Raw genomic sequence first — 21,883 nt, forward strand, 5'->3', positions numbered from 1 at the left:
CTCGCACGGCCTCGGCCTGTCAGTGAGTTACCGAGACTTCCTCCAAGAAGGCAGCGGGCACGAGGGCTGTCTGACCTCCCTTCTCAAGGCCAGCACTGGGCTTTAGGGTGTTGCTGGGGTCCCCCGGGCCAAGCGGGGCTCCAGTCAGCCGGCTAGGGGCTTAAGTCTGCCGTAGCTCACACTCAACCCTGGATGGGAGAAAGCGCCCCGACGGTCCGAGTGCGAATTCACGTCCCGCCCCGTCCCCGCGGCAGAGCTCCGTCCGGGTGACCAGCGCCGCGGCGGGAAACACGGCTCGGGCCGGCGCCGGGAGTACCTGTCGCCGCCCCGGCTCCGCGCGGGGACGCCCAGACACGCGCCCGGCCGAGCGGGCGTGGGGGCTCCCGGCGCCCCCCAAACTGCACACGAACCCCACGGCCCTGCCCGCGCCGCGCCGCCCGCGTCCCGCACTCACCGGCTCGGAGGCTCACATCACTTCCGGGGCATCGGACGCGGCGAACTACTTCCGGGCCGCTCGGCCGGCCCCGCCCCCCGTTCTGGACGCGCCCGCGCACGGGCCTCCCATGACGCATGTGCGAAAGACGCGGCCCGCGGACCCTGGAGCGAACTCTGCGCTGCTGGACCGCGTCTGCTGTCACCGAGGGTCGGTGGCCCAGGCGCCCGCCCCCCGCGGGCTACGAGTCCGGTGCCAACCGGCTGGGATCGGGGTTCCCCTCGGTGGCCGGTGCTCCCAGGAAAGAGTGTCGCAAGCAAACCACGCTTGCAAACTAACGTCGAATCTTAGCCCCGCCAGCGGGCTGAATGGACCCTCTCTTGGCGCGGACCCTAGAAACCCCTCCTCGTGCCCCTCCCTTCTTGGAGACATCCCTGGTAACTCCTAGTCCCACGCAAGACAAAGCTCGAACCACACCCGCACGTCCTCAGTTTACCTAACAGATCACTTCACTCTGGGTGTGTGGCCGGTGCCTTGTCTCTGGTTGGCGTCTTCCTTATCTTGAAATATTCTGAGCCTTTGGACGAAGCCTCCTTTCTTTAACCAATTAATTACAAATCAAATCCTCTTTAAACCAGCCTATTACCTGTAAGCCCCTGCTTCGAGATGTTCCACCTTTTGGGGCCAAACCAATGTACTTCTTCCATGTTTTGATTTATGACTTTACCTGTAACCGCTGTTTCCCTGAAATGTATAAAACCAAACCGTAACCCAACCACCGGAACCACCTGCTCAAGGCTTCCTGGGCCTGGCTCCAGGCCATGGTCCTCTAACTTGGCTCAGAATAAACCTCTTTCAGTTACTTTGCAGAGTTTGGGTAATTTTCTGTTGACACCTTAAATCCCATTAACTTCATGAAAACTCACTTTATAGGATGATTTTTGAAGAACCAGTTTATTAGGAGATTACACCAAAGCATAAACGATTTATATGCCAAACTCCAACTGAAAAAAAATTAACCGATAAGGATGTTTTAAAAAAACGTACCGTATTCACAAATAACAAGATGAATTTGACCTGTTCAATAAATAGAAATGAAGTAATGGCTAAAAAAATTTTAAGTGGAAATGAAAACGGTCTTCCTCTTTTTACAGTTTGGAAGGGACGCCCGCTATTTAAGCCTATACATATTAAAAACTCTGACAAAACCAGAGGTTCACTTATACTCCTACCCTATGAACATATTAAGGTTTCCTTTCAGATCCTAGGAGATCTCGTCCACCTTAATACCATTTATAAAGACTCTCTGTATAAGTTCTGATGGACTTTTTAATATGCTAAGTACCGCTGAGTCAACAAACCCGCCAGGGTGATGAGCTTTTGTGTACCAGTATGAGTCTGTCCGCACTTGTGAAAACTGTGGTCTTCACTTTTCAAGTTCACAGCTTGCCGGACGTTAGAGAACAATAGAATGAGCATCGGTTTCTGAATCTTCCTTTGCATGTTCACCAGCCTGCGGTAGAGGCAGCCTTAAAACACAAAGCACCGGCGACCACACTGCACAAACAATTCGCTTTAGCCTACGCATATCCCAACGTTCACATTACAGAAGAGAAGATATAATACAGTTAACGAAAAAGAACTCGCATCACTTCTCCCCACAATACATAAAAATGGACGACACCTTAAATAAACATTCTGTTATTAATCCTTAAATATATTAACACCAAAAATCATGTATAAATTAGGAAATAAATGTACAAACTATTTCGCAAAGTGCTTTTTAAAATATATACACAACATTCAAGATATTCTTAATGTAAGACATTTCAGATTGAAGTTTTGGGATAAGTTTTTTTAAGTGTCCTTTTCTTTCAAAAAGTATTAATACAGCACTTAAAAAAAACCACACACACACGCACATAAAAGGCATATTCCCAGATTGGCAAGGAATAAAAATAAACTATTTTCACAGTTATCTAAAATGTTTAACATTTTCAACGGGAAATTTTAGTCCCCAATTGAGTTGCAAATTAGTTCTATGAAAACTGTCAGAAAGGAAGAGAACAAAATCAAGGGAGGTGAGTCCCTAAATGAAATCGCTGATACCTCTGTCATTTAGCAATTAAGAACTCTCATTTCAGTAATTTAATATGGACATATACATATATTTCTAAGCCCTTACCAGTGTTAAGGGTTTTTAAAACCCTTATGCCTACCCAATAAACGCTTCTATCCTCACTTTTGTGTGCTATCTGTCTCACAGAGGAGGGGAGAATGTCTTAGAATAGGACTGGCACTCGGCATAGGCAAGTCTACTCTGAGCCTTGGTTTCCCATCTGTGAAATGGGAACAGTAACTGCTCCACGTCTCCCCACGTGGGCTGTCAGGGTTAAATCAAGCAAAAACTATCAAAGTGCCTTGTAAAATCTAAAGCACTCAACTCTGGATAAAGTATTATAATACTTTTAATTTTTAAAACATAAAATTTATCAATGAAAGAAAAACAGCAGCAGCAGGCATAATACATCAAGCATTGGATTTTTTCTGTATTTTCTGGGTAATTCTTGGAAATATGTCAGTGTTTGTCCAAAGATTTTTTTGAAAAAGGATTCATAGCAAATATGAATATTATTATCCAAGTAAAGGCCGATCAAATGTCCGTGCAACTTATCAGTGGAAATGCAGGACTTCTTCCCTCTGACCATACTTTCCCAAGTGAGCTGTCTTTAATGTCTCACAGAATTTAAGTGGGATTCAATGTCCTAGGAATGTAAAAATTACTCAAATTTTTCTCTATAAAACCTTCACTTTTCATTAGAAAGAACACAATAAAGTTACTGGGGTTCCTTTTAAAAATAAGATGTGAATGTCAGATATCCCTAAAAGAAAAGGAACGCTCGCTTGGAGGTCTGAACAAGTAGATGCTGGAAGAAACAACATAAAATAATCAACTTGCCAACCATTTGGAAAACTTGGTATCAACATTTTAAATATTCTACACATTTAGAGTTGGGCATATTAAATATTCAAATCCCAGAAATGACCGTCAGATAAACAAGGGTCAAAGCCAGGGTAATTCCCAATTGCGACCCAATTCCCCGAGGACCGCCCCTTTCCTTCCGTGAAACCCTCTCCCCGGGTTCAGCTAACTGCACCCGGCCCTCATGGGTTCATGTTTATTTGGAAAATAATCATTGATCCCGCTTTACTTCTCAATACGAAAACATGCACCCTTCTGGATGAGCGGAGCTGGCAAGACAGAGGTAAGAGCGGGCTCCGCAAGGACCGTCCGCGGCCTCCGCACCCGAAGCGCACTGATCCCTTTCGCTGTGTGACAGAAACCGCGCAACACGGAAGATTCCCTCCCGCCCGCCCATCGAGGCGCAGGAAGAGGCTGCCACCCCGGGGCCGTGCATGTGTCAAGCTGCGGCGTGGCGGGTGCAAGGAAAGTTACAACCCACTATGGGACAACTGCCGGAGGGGAAGCGTCTGTTCACAGAAATACGAGGACTGTGGTGTCTCCTAGGTGCGCCCCATCGCTGGGCACAGAAAACTCTGATGACCCCCAAAGCTAGCTAGAAACATCAAGAAGGGTGGGGGACAAAAACGGTACAACCTCTCCGTCGACATACAATACTATACACAGCACCAGATGGGTCGCACCGCCAAAGCGCTGTCTCGCGCCAGTGGTGCACGCTCGGCGTCATACCCAGCATGAAATGAGCACGCTTCACATGCAGACGTGGCACTGGGCGAAGGGGTAACCGACGTGTCACAATTCATCAGAACTGCCACCGGCCCGTCCATCCCCTGGATGAACACGCAACCACAGGGCTCCAACAAGGACGCTTGTCCCTTACTGCTGGTAATTTCCATACTGGCCCTGAAAGAGATCAAGACATAGATTATACCCTACAGTCGTGAGTAGGAGGGTCCACACCCGGAGGTAAGACGCCCCGCTCCCAGCCAGCGTCCAGGTCGGCAGGAGGAAGGAGCCAGCGCGAGCAAACAGCCTCTGCCAGGCCTAGGCGGGAGGGAGGTGGCTTTCCGGAAGCCACCACCCAGCCTGTGGCTGACGGTGCAGATCAGAGGTCAGACAGGGCTGTTCGTTCGGTCACACTCTGGGCTGGCGGCAGGCTCGGCCTGGCCAGGTGCCAAACATCAGATCCCGCACTGACCCCGCTGGGAAGGAAGCCTCCGCCCGCCAGTCCCCACTCGGGAGCTCGTTCCCGTGGGGACTGAAGGGCAAACGCCGGCCCCTCAGCCTGCCGAATTGAAAAAATGGGGTGAGGAATGACCAGGGGAACAGGCTTTAGTCAATACAAACGCTGAGGAAGAGAGAACTGGGGGGGGCCTGCGTCCAGCGAGGCCGCAGGGCAGGAGGGTTCCCTGGCCAGCTGGACGGACCCCCTGACCCGTGAGGCAAGTCATCCGGGAGATGCCATAGCTGAAGGAAACTGTCACTCATCTCAGTGCCCCAATTCTCTGCTCCCCATCCCCCACCCCGTTAATAATCAGAGGTCAGGGTACCTTCAAGCCAGGAGGTTAGCAGGGAGGAACGGCGCCAGGCACGCGTTCCCCGTGTGACCCCCTACAGGGCTGGCTGTCGTGAGTCCAGTTAGCAGGAGTCAGTTCTAGGAGTCTTCTGCCCCCGCACAACTGGTCAGACGGAACCCCCAAGCCCGAGCTGATCCGCGAGGGAGCAGCAGCCCCTGGGCCTGTCAGAGCGGCTGGGCAACCCCCACCCAGTCCATCCCAGCAGTTCTCAGAGGGGACGATGTTCCCCTAGGGGACATCTGGCAATGTCTGGAGACATTTTGATTGTCATGGCTCGAGAGTGGGTGCAGCACAGCACCCCGCAGCACGGACGGCCCCAGCGGACACCATGCGGTGAGACACGCAGTCTACGGTTAACGTGAATCTGTTAAAGACCACGTTGAACTGATACGCTGGCGCTAGATGGACACTTTCCCCCTAAAATGTGAAATTCTCCACCTTGTTCATGGCTTCGTGTCTTCTGTGTAGGCATAAACTGGTTCGGTCTGTAGTTAAGTTAGAACGTTCAACTTGTTATTTCACAAAACCCAAAGAAATTATTTCCAGGACAATGTGATGGAGGGACCTTGTCTCAGCAAAATCGTTCTAATAATTCTACTCGGACATCAAGCTCCGGACTGTCACCCTTCTGAACTCCACCAAGACACTCCTGTGCCGAGTATCTGCACGGGACAAACCCAGGAGACCAGCCCAGGAGCCCGCTCTGGGTCTGCGTGCGCCAGGCCAGGCGGCCCTCGCGGGAGCGCTTCTGAGCTGTTTCTTAAATGCCAGCCAGGTCTGCCCTCTGATCTCTCTGCCCTGGGAGTGGGCTCACTTATACCACGCTGACGTTCAGACTTCTCCAAGTGCAAGGGGCTCATGCTTCACCCTCCCGAGGGAGCAGGACGAGCAGCGGTTAAAAGCACCGCTCAGCGTCTGGCCGCCCGGCGCCGGGAGAGCCTCCGAGCCGGCGCGGTGCCTGAGCTCCGTCAGCCGCGTAAACTCGGAACCGCCCCGCCTAGCGCCATCGCCAGTGGACAGTCGCCCCTTGCTAAGGACTCTCCACACACTGACCATCAGTGTGAAAAAAAATTTAATTTAATTTAGAAAAAGGAAACAAAAAAAGAAATGAAAAGGACTCTCTTCAAAGGAGGCTCCAAAACAAGGGCCAAGATAATTCTCCTCTTCTCGCCCAACCAACCTCCCCCACGCCGTGCTCCAGTCCCCGAGTCTTCTACGTGACAAACCTATTGCTGCCTCGGGACCTTGGCACACGCCCTTTCCTGTGCCCGGCTCACTCTCGTCTGTGAGTCCCCTCGCCCCGTCAGTGCCGCCGCCACACAGACCCCGTCCTGCAGGGCCTGCTGCGAGGCCCGCGAGGCCCCCACGCTCACCGGCTGCCCGTCCCACCACCTCCCGCCAGGCTTCCGCTGCCTGCCCCTTGCTGTCCCCCAAGCCCTTGCTATCATCCTGCAAATTCTCGTCCCTGGGCTCCTTCCGGACCCTGCTCACCGTCACCTTGGCAGGCACGGACCCCACCTGTCTATGACAGCCCCACATGCTTCCCCACTGCTGCATCTCCGTCCTGGAGCCGCCAGCGCCCGCCACACGCACCGCCTGCCCCCGTGGGGCTCCTCTGCCGGGCCCTTGGCATCCAGAACAGCATCTGGCTCTGTCACCTGCCACAGTCTCCGGAGCGAGACGCAGGCTCTAAACACGCAGGGCCATGCACAGCCGCGTCCCAGGCACCCAGCAGAGACCCCTCAGGTGCTGGGTGCACGATGAGTATTTGCAGAATGAATGAACGGATGAGAGAAGTGGGCATGCAAATCTAACGGTGAGTTTAGGATCTAAAAAGCCACCTGTCTGAGGGAGGTGAGCGTGTAGAGGTAATTTTTAAAAACCTTACAGGCTCGGGGAGGGGGGGCAAGGGCAACATACGTAACCTAAACATCTGTACCCCCATGATATGCTGAAATAAAAAAAAACCAAAAACCTTACAGGCTCAGAGAATTAATATTCTGGGAGGGACCCTGGAAGCCAGTTAGTTCCATCTCACTATTCCTCATGACCATAAGAGAAATCTTCATTATGTCTCGACAGACACGGCAGATGGGCACATCTGGAAACATCCAGAAAGCTTGCCTGCTCATAGCCGTAGGGCCGCTGCTGCTGGGCGGAGGGTCCCGTCTGCGACGCTCTGTAGCTTCCGTACTGCTGGCCTTGTCCTTGCTGGTAGCTGGGGTACTGCGAGGGTGCTCCCTGGGCAGGCCCTGCGCGAACACACCGGGAACCCTGAGTCCGACCAGCCAGCCCCTCAGTCTCCCGCAGCCGCCTGACACCCGGCACCGGCTTCTCCTCAGTGTCAACCTGTATGGGGAGCGCACCGTGCAGCCGACCTGCCGGACCCCCAGTACCCTGTCCCTGCGCCCACTGGCGAGGGTGGCTGGGGTCTCTCCAGCACATCCATGCCTGCTGCTTCCTGGAACCAGGTGAGTGACTGTTCCAGAACCACCTGGTGTCGGTGATGACAGCTGCCATAAACCTGTAAATGGAGCGTCACGGGACTGGGGAAACCTCGGGTAAAGAGAAAGCAGCGTCGTTCCTGTGAAACCCAAGCACACGGCTGCAGAAAGAACTGATAAAGGCCAAGTCACTTTGTTAAATGCCTCTTGAGGCAGAACCGCGTGTGGGCACGAGGCCCAGGAATCACTCCGGGGTGGCCCCGTGCCTTATTTTCTAGAGGTCCCTGGGCGGTTCTCGGTGTGGTGCAGGCCGAGACCCACAGACCTCAGCCTGCTCCCTCACAGGGCGGAAGCTGCCTGACAGCGCAGGCGTCGGGCGTGTGGTTTGGGGAGGACCGAGCCGTGGCTCCAGCCGGAGAGCCCACGGGCGGCGGGTGCACGTTTACGTTCAGGTTACGGAGTTTCAGGTCGGCAGGCGTGGACGTGTCACGAATACTCACTTGGCTCACTCTCTCAATGAACAAACCGCCCACTCGCTCTGACAGCGTCAGGGAGGACGGCTTTTACCGTGCATTTTCAGTGTTGACAGTTTGTGCGGATGGCACGCAGTGGCGAAACGAGGAAATCACCCTCGGTGCCAGCAGCATGAGGAGCACGTGCCCCACACCCTGGGTGCCAGAGAGCGGTCAGAACTACGGGGACAGCTTTGCGTGGCTGGGGCTGGGCTGTGGCCAGTGGACGTGCCCTGGCAGGACGTGAGCGCCCAAGCACAGGGGCAGACGTGGGGTCACTGCTTGGGCAGCCTGACCTGGGACACAGTTTTCGCTCCTGCTCATCTCCTGGCCCGTGTGACTGGCCCATCCACTCTGTCCCCTCTGTCCTCTTCACTACATCCCATGGCCTCGGGAGCAACGCCCGTGAGCCTGTTCTCAGTTCGGGGGTCCTTGTGGGGTGAACAAAAGCTGACGAATGGGCGAGGGCTGCCGGACACTGCTGCGGACTGGCCTGCACGGGGGCTGTCACAGGTGAGTGAAGTGAATCGGGCTTGGAGGTGCCCACCTGCAACCAGCTCTTGGTTCTGGCACCGCTCTGCAACAGACGGAACCAGGGCTCCGTGGAGAGGTGCTGGTTCTGGGCTGGGGCAGGGCAGTCACTGCGGTGCCGGAAAACACAGATACGCTCAAAACGCCAAAAGGATGGGTGCGTTGGGGACACAGGAGCCAACTGAAAGAGCTTCCAAGGCCAAAGCTGGGACACTGAGCTGCACAGTAAGGCAGTATTAGATTACAGCCAATGTATGGAATTAACGCCCATGAATAAACACTAAAGTAAGTGACTGAATAACTAAATAATTGGGGAGAGGAGACAACTTTACAGAATTCCGAGTAATATACGTAGATAATCCCACCCTGAGTGTGGACTTGGGACTCGCTTCCCAAGAACAGAGAAAGAAAAGGGAAAAAGAGGAACATGACTGTGGAGACACCTTTGCCAGGGGACCAGGGCAGCACCTGGTCCAAGCCACGTGGAGGCGCCACGCCCCCGTGTGCGGAGACGGCCCCTCCCCTGTGTCGTCCAGCCCACAACCCCTGTCTCGCGAGAGACCATCAGACAGGCCCAGACAGAGGCCGCTCCGCAGAGCACCTAGCAGTCCTCGGAACGAAAGACAAGGGCACCTGAGAAACTGTCACAGACAAGAGGAGCAAACGTCTGTTGGGTCCTGGATGGGGCCCCGGGACAGCAAAGGACATCGGGGGAAAACTAGTCTGAATGGAGTAAGGGTCTCCCTCCTCGCAACGCGCCAGCGTGGGTTTCTCAGTCCTGACAACTGCACTGCGGTGATGCAGGACGTGAACAACGGGAGCTGGGACTCTCTGGACCATCCCCTGACTCTTCTAGAAATCTACAACTATTTCAAAATAAGTTTATGAAGCGACTGGGTCGCCACGTGTGCAGGCCACAGGCAGTGCGGCGAGTGCTGGCCCCGCCCGGAAGACGCGCCTCCTTACCGTAGCCCTGCTGCTGCCCGGGGTAGCTCTGCTGGTTGGGGTAGCTCTGCTGGGAGTACGTCTGCGGCTGCGCCGCGCCCTGCTGGTACCCGGCCTGCTGCTGGCTGTACTGGGAGTTTCCTGCAGGAGGAGGACACAGAGTTCATTCCAGGTGGTAAAGGTGGCTCGTCCTGTCACCATGTGCCATACGGGTAACTGGGGAATCCCAAAACCAAATCTGTTGCTTCAGTATGTTTTCTTTTTCACAACAAATCAAATACTATACTACATTTTCTCTTACAGTTTTACGAAAGTACAAAAGTAAAGCCAAAAAAAATGACCTGACCAATACCGCAATGAAGACAAAGACCGATACGAATTCTGTGAGCTGAACTGTTTCCCCAAAAGGTGCAGACATCCCGACTCCAAGCACCTGCGAATGAACGTGGCCTTATTTGCACAGAGGGTCTTTGCAGATACAAGCAATTAAGACCAGGTCATGCTGGATTACGGGGGACCCAATCCCAAGGGTACTGGCGTCTCCGGAGAAGCAGGAAATCTGATGGCGGAGGCAGAGGCTGGAGCCTCCACGAGCCGAGAAACACCAAGGCTTGCCGGCAGCCACAGGGCGAGGCCGGAACAGATTCTGCGCAGAGCCTGCAGGAGCAGAACCCTGCAGACACCAGACTGAGACTTCTGGGCTCGGAGCCGTGAGAGAACAGATTCCGCCGTTTTAAGCCACCCAGTGCATTGTCCTTTGTCACGACAGCCCCGTGAGACTGGTGTAACCGGTAAACAGGCCATGAGTGATGGCTCCAGAGGCCAACACGTTAGGGGGCCTGGGCTGTCAGCAAAGTTAACGAGGCAAAGGACCCGACCAGGCAGCGCAGGCCTCCCGCCAACGCCGAGTCCCAAGGCGCCACGTGAGGAGAGCAGACGGAGACAGCCCTCAAGTTTTCAGCTACGAGTCCGCACAGACGGCGCCTCAGCACGTTTTCGTGCACGTGCGCGCACGCTCTTCAGTCCCCTCCTACAACTCATTCCCAGGGCCGTCGAGTAGATCAATTATTCAGAAATATTTTCTCACAGATGAGAAAAAAATGAGTTACGGTGTCTAAAGTGGCTGCGGGCCAGCACGGACTCTAAGCAGGTCACGTAGCGTGTCCCACTTAAGTCCCCAAACGCGCTGTGAGACAGGCACCGTCCCGGTCCCCATTCTGCAGATGCCGAGAGTGAGGAGCACAGTCAGCAGAGAGCCGGGACTGGAGCTGTGGGCCCGTCACCTGGGGCAGCCGGCGACGGCAGGGCCTCCAGGCTGGGAGACGACACCCAGAGAAACGCTCACGTCCCCGTCACCAGGCAGCGCCTTCCCCCAAACCTACTCGCACCGTGAAACACGGCGAGCAGCCGTGCGAGGGAGCCGCAGGCTCTCGGGGGGCGGCCACGGGACACTCCTCTGAGGTCACAACTCCCAGACAGCCCATCCCCACCTCATGCCCCCCAGGACTCTCGGGGCCCCCAATTATACTGGCGACTGTCGAGCAGAGGCTGCAGTTCCAGCCTCCCTTGAGATGGGTCTTCCTGTGACGTCACGAAACCAGCGCCACGGGGGTGGGAAATAAGGCAGATGTGTGCCCGTATCTACGGTTTGTGAGCAGGTTGGCAAACTCCAAGAGACAGTTTAGGGTCATTTTTCTTTTTTCCCCAGAGAAAACACCTTAATTTTACTGTCAAAAATCTAACTACCAGTTCGCACCCATGCTTACAGCCTTGTTTTGGAAGAAAGCCTACAGTACAAAAATAATTGAAGCCACAGTGAGTATATTACCAAATAATCACCAAGAGTTCAAAGGAGGGTGTTAACAACCATTTTGAAATCCTAACGTAGGTCTGCAGTGTGGCCATTTCAGATTCAGTACAGAGATTAAACGCCATTCCTGGTTTTCAAAACACCTTTACAGACAGACCACAGTAAGTCCAGTTTCACCATTTTCTTTTGAGTAGGGTTTGCTCTTCGAAACCACCCGAAGTGCACAGCCTTCAGTCTGCACCTTGTCGGGTCCTGCAACTGCATGAGGCCCAACCCCAGGCCCTGGAGGGGAGGGTCTGGGACACCAAACGTTACATAAACAAGCAGTTTCTCTTACCGATAAGAAAACAAAGACGCCACAGTAAGAGGCCAGATCATGAAAATTGGTATCTGAAGAATCCATTTTTCTACTTTACTTTTCTGGTTGTAAATAACTTTCCTTTTGTAGGAGCTATAAAACTTAAGTATTTTAAAACTGGATTCTAGCAATATATTTTTTTAAAAATAACAGCTTGATCAAGATAATTCACATTGGAAAGGCTTAAAAACCTACCCGGGAAACTCAATTTGTAGTTATACAGAATAATAAAATTCACATATGCTCTTAGTCAAGGTTGGATTCCTCCCTAAGGTGGGAACTTTGAGGAAAGATAATTGGAGTCGTTCCAATCATTCACCGTCAAGAAAATATCTTACGTTCTTAATTTCTGCTCCTTCCTCAAACTCCTCATCAGTTACGGAAAGCCAGAATATGTAACCCAAAACAAGGGTGCAAAAGTACATATTCAAACTTAAAAGGCTGGGCATGTCCTAAATTTGTCTTTGGGGTAATTATTTCAGCTGGATGAAGCAGTGACGGCCCTGAGAGGGCAGGCTCAGGACCCTTCGGCGTGGGACAGGAGGAGACCCCCGCTGCCACAGTCCAGGAGTGCGGGGCAAGGCGGACTGGCCCCAGGGCTGGCGCAGGTGCCGTCGTACGAATACACCCAAAGATGGCCTCTGTGCACTGGCCCCAGGTGGATTCGTTCTCTCTAAAAACTTTACTGTTTAGTTATGTGTTTTTACTTCTCTCCCAGCTTTATTAAGGTATAATGGACAGAAACTGTATACGTTCGTGGTGTACAGCGTGATGTTCTGATATGCATACACACTTGGGTGGTTATTTCTTCATAGCAGGCTGAGATGTGTAAGCTCAAAAGCAAAAATTTGGGCCGGGCTTGGTGGCTCACGCTGACAATCCCAGCACTTTGGGAGGCCGAGGCAGGAGATAGCCCAAGGCCAGGAGTTCCAGACCAGCATGGGCAACACAGCAAAACCTTGTCTCTACAAAAAATTTAAAAATTAGCTGGGCGTGACGGCGTGCGCCTGTAGTCCCATCTACTCAGGAGGCTGAGGCAGGAGGATCGTTTGAACCCAGGAATTCGAGGCTGCAGTGGGCAGTGATTGTGCCACTGCACTCCAGCCTGAGCAACAGAGCGAGACCCTGTCTCTAAACAGGAAAAGAAAAAGCAAAAATTTTACATATCTAATTCTCTAAAAAATAGTCCAAACAAGCAAGTTTATAGGCAAAGAGAGCCTGCCTGCTTTCCGTACCTGGTGAAACCTCGCCGGCTGCTCCTACAGGTAAAGTGGGGCCCTGTGACAAGAAGGCCTTGCAGGCCCCAGACAGGCAGCCCCTCTCCCCGCGGGCTGGTGGCCTTCCTGCCCTTCTGGGTGAGCTCGCACAGCCCTGCAAGGTGGTCCTTTGATCTTCTCTGGGGCCACCTTTACCCCGCAGGGGCTGGGACCGGCCGACACCTGCTCAGGAACCCACACTGCGTACCTCTTCCCACCTCCGCATTCCGGGACATTCCACTGTGGCCTCAAGTCAGCCAGGTGGGCGTATTTACACCGGAGAATGGACGCTGCCACCTGCTCTATGTCTGGGCCTATTCCCCGTCAGACGGTGATTTAGGGGAGACTTACTGAAGGCAGGTTCTGCTTGCTGCTGAGAGCACGGTGCCCCCGCCACAGCGTGGCACTTACACTCGGAGCAGGACACGGACCCTCGCGCTCCTTACCGCCCTCGTAGTAGTGCTGCGTGGACTCCTCGAACGAGCGGTCGTAGCTCTGCTCCGTGTAGGACGACTGCTGGTAGGCGTAATCGCTGTGGCCTGTGAGACACGGACACGGCCTATGGTCGGCGGGGGCCCCTCACCGCCCAGGGCCTGGGGGACACCCGGGCACCGGGACGGGCACGACCCGCACCCCTAGGGACTGCCCACGTCCCACCTCTCCCAGCCGCAGCCTCCTCGCTAAAACGCAGACGTCGCGTCCCACTGCTCGCGCTGCGGTGACGCCACTCGACAGTTTACTAGGAGGATCCAGCACGCTCGGTGCCCGCTGGGGAGCTTGGTGACAGCCCCAGGAACCTGCCTGCCCTCCTCCAACCCCGCGCCCGCCTTCTCCCCATCCTGCCGCCTGGCCCCCAGCATGAGGCCTGCGCTGCACGTGACCACCAAGCAGGGGACACGCTTGCCCTGTGGCTGCCGTTTCTGGCCCCGGCTGTGCACTCCTGTCTCACACCTCGGCTCAGGCTGGCCCCACCTGGATGTCTCTGCCTCCCGAAATCAACCCGCCCTGTAAGACCACCTTAAATGCCACCTCCACAAATCCTGGGATGTCTAAAGATGACTGAAGGTGACAAAAAGAAGATAATCTACAGAGACAACGGGGGCAGCTGGGAGCCACCGCCTCTGCGTGTCCTGCTATAAACTCTTACTGCCTTTCGGGAAAGCGAGGCAAGTGGCGGCAGCATGTGCCGGAAGCTTCTCTCTGCAGAGACCAGGCACCGCTGCCAGATCAGCCCTCGTCCCTGTCCTCAAACATGCTCAAGCAGGGGGACTCTGGCCGCTTAGCTGACAGACGGTAAGACCCCCTCACGCCTGCGGCCACTCCGCTTCCTCGTGCGCCATCAGGAGTCCGCTGGCGCTCACCGTCCGGGTAGTACTGCTGGCCCATGGGCTCCGAGGCGCCCTGGCTGTGGCTGTACTGCTCGCCGTAGTACTCCTCCTGGCCCAGGTACTGCTGGGAAGAGCCTGCAGGCGGGGAAAGCCACGCTCAGGGCAGCTGCTCCAGGTGTGCTCCCGCACAGGTGAGACCATTAGTCCCCCGGCGGCTTGCCCACGTGGAGACAGCACCCCACGGTGCCACCCAAGGGCACAGGACAACCTCAGCCGGCTATCCTCATTCTCCTCCACCCCGCACCCAGTACTCTGGACTTCGCACTTGTAACATCTGCCCACCCCGCCCGCCCTGAGCCGACCACGCAGCCTGATTCCAGCTCCCTGTGGACGGCAGATCCAGCCTGGTCCGTGCACCAGCACCGCGACCACGGCACACACCCATCGGCAAGCACCCCACCCCCCACCCCGGGCCCCAGCACTCTCACCCCACACGCAACATGGAGAAACACGCAAGGACTGGGCCTCACACGGCTGAGCCCTGGCCAGGTGCCCGCGGGCGTTACCTTGCTGGGAGGGCCGGTAGGGCGCCATGGGCCGCTGCCCCATCATGCTGCTCCCCTGACCGCCCTGGCCCATCATGGCGATGGACGTCTGGCCCGGGTAGTGCTGGCTCCCGCCCTGCGCCGAGTTGTAGTGGGGCGTGGCGGCCTGCTGGTGCATCATGGACACTGTGCGACAGGACAGAGGCCCCCGTCACCCAGGGACGCTCCGGGCAGCAGGTCCTTGCACCCCCTCCAAACTCTGAATACCTCCTTCTCTTGGGCTGTTCTTTTGTTACTTTCCTGTGGTTCCCCACAAGAATGTCACCCTCAACGCCAAGTCTCACTTCCTACAAAGCGACCTGCCCTGACGTCCTAGCGGACGGTCAGACTCCAGCCGCCTGCACCGACTGTTTTTACGTGTACCGACAGAAACAACAGAGAGAATCTCTGGGCAGAAGACCCAGGGCCTCCCACGGCAAAGAGAAGCGCCTGTCGGGGCCCCACCTCCGACACACGAACCCCAGAACACCCCAGCTCCACCGTGACTGAGTCCTGTCTCCCCATCCCTGGAGGTGGCCCGTGACCATCTCCGAGACTCTGTGGCCCTGCTGCCGCCTCCTGGCCTGTCCGTGCACATCACCGGCTCAGAAACCCCAGGGAGCCCCGTCCAACAGAAGCACCACACAAGCCTACAGTTTAGAGTTTCTAGTGACCACATTGGAAAAGTAAAAAGAAACAGGTGAAATCAATTTTAATCACACATTTTATTTGAGTCATCAAATCCAAAATAAATTTTCAACATGCAATTATTATAAAGAAATATTAAGGAGATACTTCACATCCTTTTGTCCTAAGCCTCTGAAATCTGTGTCTTTAACACTCATGGTGGTTGGGACCTGCTGCTTCCCAAGCGCTCAACACGACCATGCCGCGGCCGCCACGGTGGACAGCCCAGCTCAAAGGGCTCCCCGGCCCTGGACAAAGTCCTGGCCTCTGGCCTGGCGTGTGGCCCTTCATCCTCTCACTGCTATGCCCCTGGCCAGGCTGCTTCCCACTGGGAACGACTCTGTCCCTCTCTGCGCCAATGCCCGCCCCCAGACCACGGCCCAAGCCGCCCCCTCATCAGAGCCCTTCCTGAGGCCTCTGGGAGGAGCAGCCCCCTCAAAGCCAGGGCTGGAGCCGCTGTGCATCCCCCGCCCTGCGCCCCCACTCTCAGTGGAGGGCAGCCAGCACCGATTCACCCTCTGCTCCCCGCCAGCACCCGACAGGAGGGCAGTCCGCAGGGAGCACGTGTACAACCTGCACGTGTTTCGAAGGGTCTTGGAGACGGGCCCATCCCCCCTGTGGCTGGGCGGAGGCGCGGCAGGTACCTGGGTTGGACGGCATGTTGATGTTGGTCCGGGACACGTAGCTGCCGATGGCGCCTTGGCCCTGCATGGGGACGCTCTGCGAGGCAGGTCCCGAGTGGCTGTAGCCGGGCCCTGTGCCGTGCCCGCTGCCCGACATGCTCATGGAGGTCGTGGGCAGCGTGCTCTGTGCCGTCTGCTGCATGGACACGTGGTTTGGACCTGCCGGGAGGGACGGGAGAGGGAGAGCAGGTCACCACCTCTGACGGTAAGGACAGCCCACGTTTCCTCCCAGCGATTTTGGGGAGGGAGGTTAACCCAGGGTCAATGACGCTATGAATGAACAAGCGATTCCCAAGGAACCAAGCGTGCTAACAGGCAGGCGGTGAACTATATACTTACTGCTACGTTGTTACTAACGCTTTCTAACGGCTCTGCACGGTTCTCGGCCCAAACCTGCAGCGTTTCATTCTGATTAGAAAATTCCTGGAGCGACCTCACATCTTGCATGTGCAGAGGCTGGGATTCGAGTGTCAAAAAGAGGAAGGGGACAAGGGCTCTGTCCCCTCTGCTCAAGCCACTATACCATGCGCCTGGGTGACCTGTGGCCAGGATGAGGTGAAGGGCCCCCGACCAGCCCTGAGGAGTGTGGGGTGGCCTGCTGTGGCAGCCGCTACCCACGGGTGGCCCTGGTGACCCTGCGTCCGTGAACTCCCCTCCCCCGCCCGCTCACCGTTGCCGATCTGGCCCTGCATGAGGGAGGACGGGGGCAGGCCAGTGCCGATGGCGTCGCTCAGGCTGCCCTGGGAGTGTAGGCCCTGGCTGGAACCGCTCTGCGTCAGTGCGCCGGGGCCCAGGGACATGTTCTGGGTGGGCGGCTGCGGGCAACGAGGCAGTTTCAGGAGGATGGCTGACATGCACAGAACCACCACGAGCCACTCCAGGGCTTCGGCGACACACGAGATTTGCTGCTACGTTTCATGGCCACCTGGTAAATGCCTATGATCAACAGCTACGTCAGTCAACAGATGATCTTAACTGCCTGGCCCAAACATGCAGGCCTAGACGGAGAGGACATGAGTGGTCTGTGTAAGCCACGTTTATCAACACACGTGTGGACGTTACATGCTGAGTCCCTCTCAGGCTAACCTGGCCGGGCTCTGAGTACCACTTCTGCACCTCCGCCAGGCCCTGGGGCCTTTGCATAGCTGGCTGGCCCTGTTTCCTGCACTCCCACTGTGCGCCCCTCCCCGCCCATCCTCCACCAATCTCAAGCGCACCCTGGATCACAGGACACATAAGGGAGAGAGAGCGTATGGCGACCCCTCAGCCCCCACATCCTGATCTAGACCGAGCTGCAGCTCCAAGGCTAATACACAGACGCCGTCTACACCTGAACAAGATGAAGTTTCCAGCAGGATCTGTGGGTAGCTCCCGGGCGAAGAACCCTGATTTGAAAGCCCAACTGAGGCTTGTTTAACACTTTCACTTGCAAAACACGTCCTGCCATTTACAACGTCACCGCGTTTCCGGGAGCTGAGGGGCATCAGGAGAGCTGCCATCCCTGGTGACGGGTCCTGGAACCTCACTGCCAGCCACAGTGGGTCCTTCTCAGGGCCGGGAGGCTCGGGCCGGCCGCTGCAGGCAGCTCCGTGGCCAATAGTGGACTCACCGGGGACAGCAAGCTCCTCTAGGTGGGACCTCCTATGCCCCAGGGCCCACAGCAGGGCTTTCTTTCTCTAGATTGCTGGTGCCATGGAGTTAGCCCGCTGCCAGCTCCACTAGCGAGGGCTGCGTCCCCTGGCCTCCCCCTCGTGGCCTCTCCTCCCCCTTGGCCACCACCACAGGGCTTCCCACGGCTTTTGTCCAAGGACAGGGCCTGTCAAGACTTGGGCTGGGTCTGCCCCGCCTGGACCCAGCGCCCTGCCACCTGCCTCTGTTTCCAGCCAGGCCGCCAAGCCTGTCCCTGGGTGTCGTCTGGGACCAGTGTCCTGGGGGGTGTGGCTGGACTCCCGCGCAGCAGGAAGGACACAGCCTTCACAGTGATCATTGAATTTGGGAAAAATGCATTTTCAAAAAATCAAAATATTTAAACTAACATTTGAAGTATTTACTGTGCTAGGTGGGCGTTTTTTCTTTTAAGTTTCATTTTTCATCACAGCGGTGTCTAAGTGTGGTCTGTGATTGCTCACCTTGCTCAGAAGGGCTCCCATCCCAGCCCTCCCCACTCTGCCCGGACAGCTCTGTCCACCGTCCCGGGTTTGGGTCTTCTGGGCTAAAGAAGCCTAAGCCACGGTTCTGCCCTGTGCCCTGTGTGACAGGAGGGACCATGTTCCAGCCCCCCGTGTCTGATGGCTCTCGTGGCATTTCTGGTTCCCCTGTTAGTCACCTTTGCTACTTGAGGGGACACGCTCAGAACCCTGATTTCCGGCCATGTCTGACTCCTCGTTGGGGAAGTGCAGGACCCCTGCCCCGCCCCGGCCACGCGCGGTACTCACGGCGGGGAGCAGCGACTGCATGTTCTGGTTGGAGTCCGCGATCGTGGCCAGGTACACCAGGTTCCGGTGCAGGATCTGCTGGTACCTGCGGGGGAAGGGCGCGTGTGAGGCAGGAACGCAGGGCTGCTGCGCCTGCAGGCCAATCCAAAGCGGACATACAGTGTGACCAAGACCACCTAGGTGTCCAGCCACACCCCCCAGGACACTGGTCCCAGATGACACCCAGGGACAGGCTTGGCGGCCTGGTTGGAAACAGAGGCAGGTGGCAGGGCGCTGGGTCCAGGTGGGGCAGACCCAGCCCAAGTCTTGACAGGCCCTGTCCTTGGACAAAAGCCGTGGGAAGCCCTGTGGTGGTGGCCAAGTGGGAGGAGAGGCCACGAGGGGGAGGCCAGGGGACGCAGCCCTCCGCTAGCGGAGCTGGCAGCGGGCTAACTCCATGGCGCCAGCAACCTGGAGAAAGAAAGCCCTGCTGCGGGCCCTGGGGCATAGGAGGTCCCACCTAGAGGAGCTTGCTGTCCCCGGTGAGTCCACTATTGGCCACCGAGCTGCCTGCAGCGGCCGGCCCGAGCCTCCCGGCACTCCCCTCCCCCCAACCCCCACCCAAGCCGCCCCAGTCCTGGTGGCCGCGCTTCCCGCCTCTCTGGGGGAGGGCCGAGGAGGGAAGGGGGCCTTCCCTCTCAGGGGTACCCGGCCTCAGTGCTCCAACACAGACGCCCTGCTCGAGCCCAGGAAGCCGCCGCGTGGACTCACTGGGCGCACTCGGCCGTCTTGCCCTTGCTCTGGTACTCCAGGATGCACTGGATCAGGTGGTGGTTCTCGTCCAGCATCTGCGGGCAGAGACGTGAGCAGGACCCGCCACAGCCACAGCAAGAATGGACGTCACACAGCTACTTTTTATGCCAGCTGAGGAACACGTACCCGAGATGCTTGGGACCAGAAATGTGTCCTATTTCGCGTTTTTTTGGATTTTGGAATATGTGCATTATACTTACCTGATCCAAAACTCCAAAATGCTCCAACGAGCATTTCCTTTGAGCATGATGTTGCACTCACAAAGTTTTGGATTTTGGAGCATTTTGGGTTTCTGGACTTGGGAACCCAACCTATACATAAAACTGTCACCATCATAGAGAACCTCAGCCACCGAGGACTGAGCCTTCACCATAGCCCTGTGCTAAGTACCTCGCCCGAGAGCCACGATCTGTCTCCCAAAACCCTAGGGCAGGTTCCCAGGTCATCTCGCCCCCACAGATGGAAACATGGAGGTTCAGTCCCCCCACCCCCGGTTGGCTCCACAGCCCACAGGACCCTCCAGCCTCCAGCACCCTTAGCCCAGGGTCTGCTGCAAGGATGCCAGGACCCTGGGGGCACCCACACAAGGTCCCAGGTCCCCCACCTGGAGGGAACGACAGACCCTCAAATGACAACCACACAGGGTGGACACAGGCAGCAGCCCCCACAGGGTCAGGCAGGGATGCCAGGGCATTCCCCGGGGGCGGCTCTCACCCCGGCAGAGCATGATGAAGACCCCCACGGGGGGCCACAGCCAACCGGGTGCAGGTGAGGGAAGGACAGGCCATTGAGGGCCAGGACGGCATCTCGGGCGGGAGGAACTGCACACACAGGCCTGGGGTGTGGTGGGGCTGAGGGGCTGAGCGTGACCCGGACCTGGGGCCAGCAACCCGCAGTCCTCCCCCTCAGTGGGTCCCCACTGGCCACGCCCTAAAATGAAACAAGGCAGAACTCAGATCACCCTGCACGCAGCAGCTCGGGAAAGGCCGGCAAGGCTGTTGGAACCTTTGGTCTGTTTTACATGCAATATACAGATGTGCCCATGTGCAGGGTCATGACCTAAAGCCCAGTTGTGGGACCATCTCCTTGGGCGACGAACGTGAATGGCCTAAGTGTCTGCCAGTCCCAGAGCTGGGATAAGGGTTCTCCGCGCGGGCGCCGAGTGCTCCCGGAACTGTGGCAAAACACAGAGGCTCCTGGGTCTGGGGCTGCGCCCTCCTCCGGCCGTGGCCCTCACACTGCACCATCGGCGCCCCGGGAACCATCGGAAGCAAAGAGCTCAGGCCGGTCTCTGCAGAGCACGTGTGAGCCTGGGCGTCTGCACAGCACCGATCTGGGCTCAGCCGGGCAGGTTTCTCTCCTGCACGCTCTGGGTGTCCAGGAGGTGCGGCACACTGCCGTGTCTGTGGGCCGGAGCTGGAATGGGCTGGGCCCGGTGGCTGGTGCAAAGTGGGTGGGGCAGATGGCAGCCCCTGGAGGACACACAGGACACCCAGGGGCGGTGGGGAGCCATGGAGAGCTGTGGGCAAGCAGGGCCCAGAGGAGCCGCCTCTTTTCAAGGGGGCCACTGGGGGCCAGCGTGGCCCAGGGAGACCAGCGGGAGGGGACCAAGAGCGGACGGCCGTGAGAACCCAGTGGGCCTGGGGCTTCAGCCGGCCCTTGGGATGGCCAGGCGGGCATGGTGGCCGTTCTCCACCTGGCCCTGCAACCAGCCCCCGCCACCTGGAGGGAGGCGCAGGACCAAGCCCACCACACCTGCCGCCTTCTGTGGAGGCCTGCACTCAGACCCTCTCCCAGGGAAGAGGCGGTGCCTTTTGTCTCAGCCCCAGGAGGTCTCTGGCAGGTGGGAGCTCTGCAGGCCCCCATGCAGGTGGAGCCCTGACAGCAAGGCCACCACACCCACCCTGCCCTGCACCCTGCACACAGGCCCCTTAAACTGCTGTTTGACCCTGGGGCACAAACCCCACTGAGTGACAGCCCTCAACTCGGCTCCCTCTTCCACCATCTCCACGATGTTGGGGCTGGCTTCTTTTGCTCTACATGTTAAAAATCACAACCTCCTCCTCTCTACCAGCTTCCTCCCCACTGGGGACAAGTTGCCCGAGCTCAGCCACGTCCTAACATGGGGAGCCACCAGGGGGCGCTGCTGGCCAGGAGCCGCCAGCAGAGCTCACCTGTGGGCAGGTAGGAAAATAGCATTATGGGCAGCAGGAAACAACTCCAGAGGCTTCTTCCCTTCCCGTGAGGCCTCCCTGCTTCCCCTCCCCAACTCGCTCTGAGGGTCCCCACGGGGAAAATTAAGAAAGTGCAGCAGGATGTTAACCAGCCGTTATAATGTTTTGCACTTTTTATAAGTAAGAGGAAATACCGTACTGTTACCACGTCTCTCACAAAAGAAGGGTACAGAGTGTACTTTCTTCAGTTAAGAACATTCACAGAAAGAAGGACAGGGCACGTGAAAGGTGGCGACTGGACACGTGCCCGGCGCCCGGAACCCTGCAGTAGGGATGAAAACGGTCCAAGTT

At 56.7% G+C, this 21,883-nt stretch overlaps 1 protein-coding gene across 2 annotated transcripts; it reads right to left on the reverse strand.

Moving 5' to 3' along the window:
• Positions 1 to 4,150: 4,150 nt before the first annotated feature.
• Positions 4,151 to 19,407, reverse strand: SS18L1 (synovial sarcoma translocation gene on chromosome 18-like 1). Of its 2 annotated transcripts, none has more exons than XM_012654586.1 (9): positions 19,317 to 19,407; positions 18,567 to 18,651; positions 16,802 to 16,946; positions 16,093 to 16,290; positions 14,744 to 14,908; positions 14,211 to 14,312; positions 13,296 to 13,388; positions 9,447 to 9,566; positions 4,151 to 4,319 (listed from the first exon to the last, which is right to left on the reverse strand). In XM_012654586.1, the coding sequence occupies exons 1-9, from the start codon at positions 19,391 to 19,393 to the stop codon at positions 4,219 to 4,221; spliced, it is 1,086 nt and encodes a 361-aa protein (XP_012510040.1). In that variant the 5' UTR covers positions 19,394 to 19,407; the 3' UTR covers positions 4,151 to 4,218. The 2 variants fall into 2 exon arrangements, with proteins under 2 accessions (XP_012510040.1, XP_012510039.1); XM_012654585.1 differs by lacking the exon at positions 4,151 to 4,319 and adding an exon at positions 6,977 to 7,245.
• Positions 19,408 to 21,883: the final 2,476 nt, after the last annotated feature.

The sequence above is a fragment of the Propithecus coquereli genome, unplaced genomic scaffold, assembly GCF_000956105.1.
Source record: "Propithecus coquereli isolate 6110/MARCELLA unplaced genomic scaffold, Pcoq_1.0 Scaffold442, whole genome shotgun sequence".
In the NCBI taxonomy this organism is placed as follows: Eukaryota; Metazoa; Chordata; class Mammalia; order Primates; family Indriidae; genus Propithecus; species Propithecus coquereli.

Coding starts and splice junctions, on each gene's coding strand:
- SS18L1 (XM_012654585.1), bottom strand. CDS start 19,393: ATGCTGGACGAGAACCACCACCTGATCCAGTGCATCCTGGAGTACCAG. Junction 16,291..16,801: donor GCAGGGCCAGATCGGCAACG/GTGAGCGGGCGG, acceptor CCCTCCCGGCAG/GTCCAAACCACGTGTCCATG. Junction 9,567..13,295: donor GCAGCACTACTACGAGGGCG/GTAAGGAGCGCG, acceptor CTCCTCCTGCAG/GAAACTCCCAGTACAGCCAG.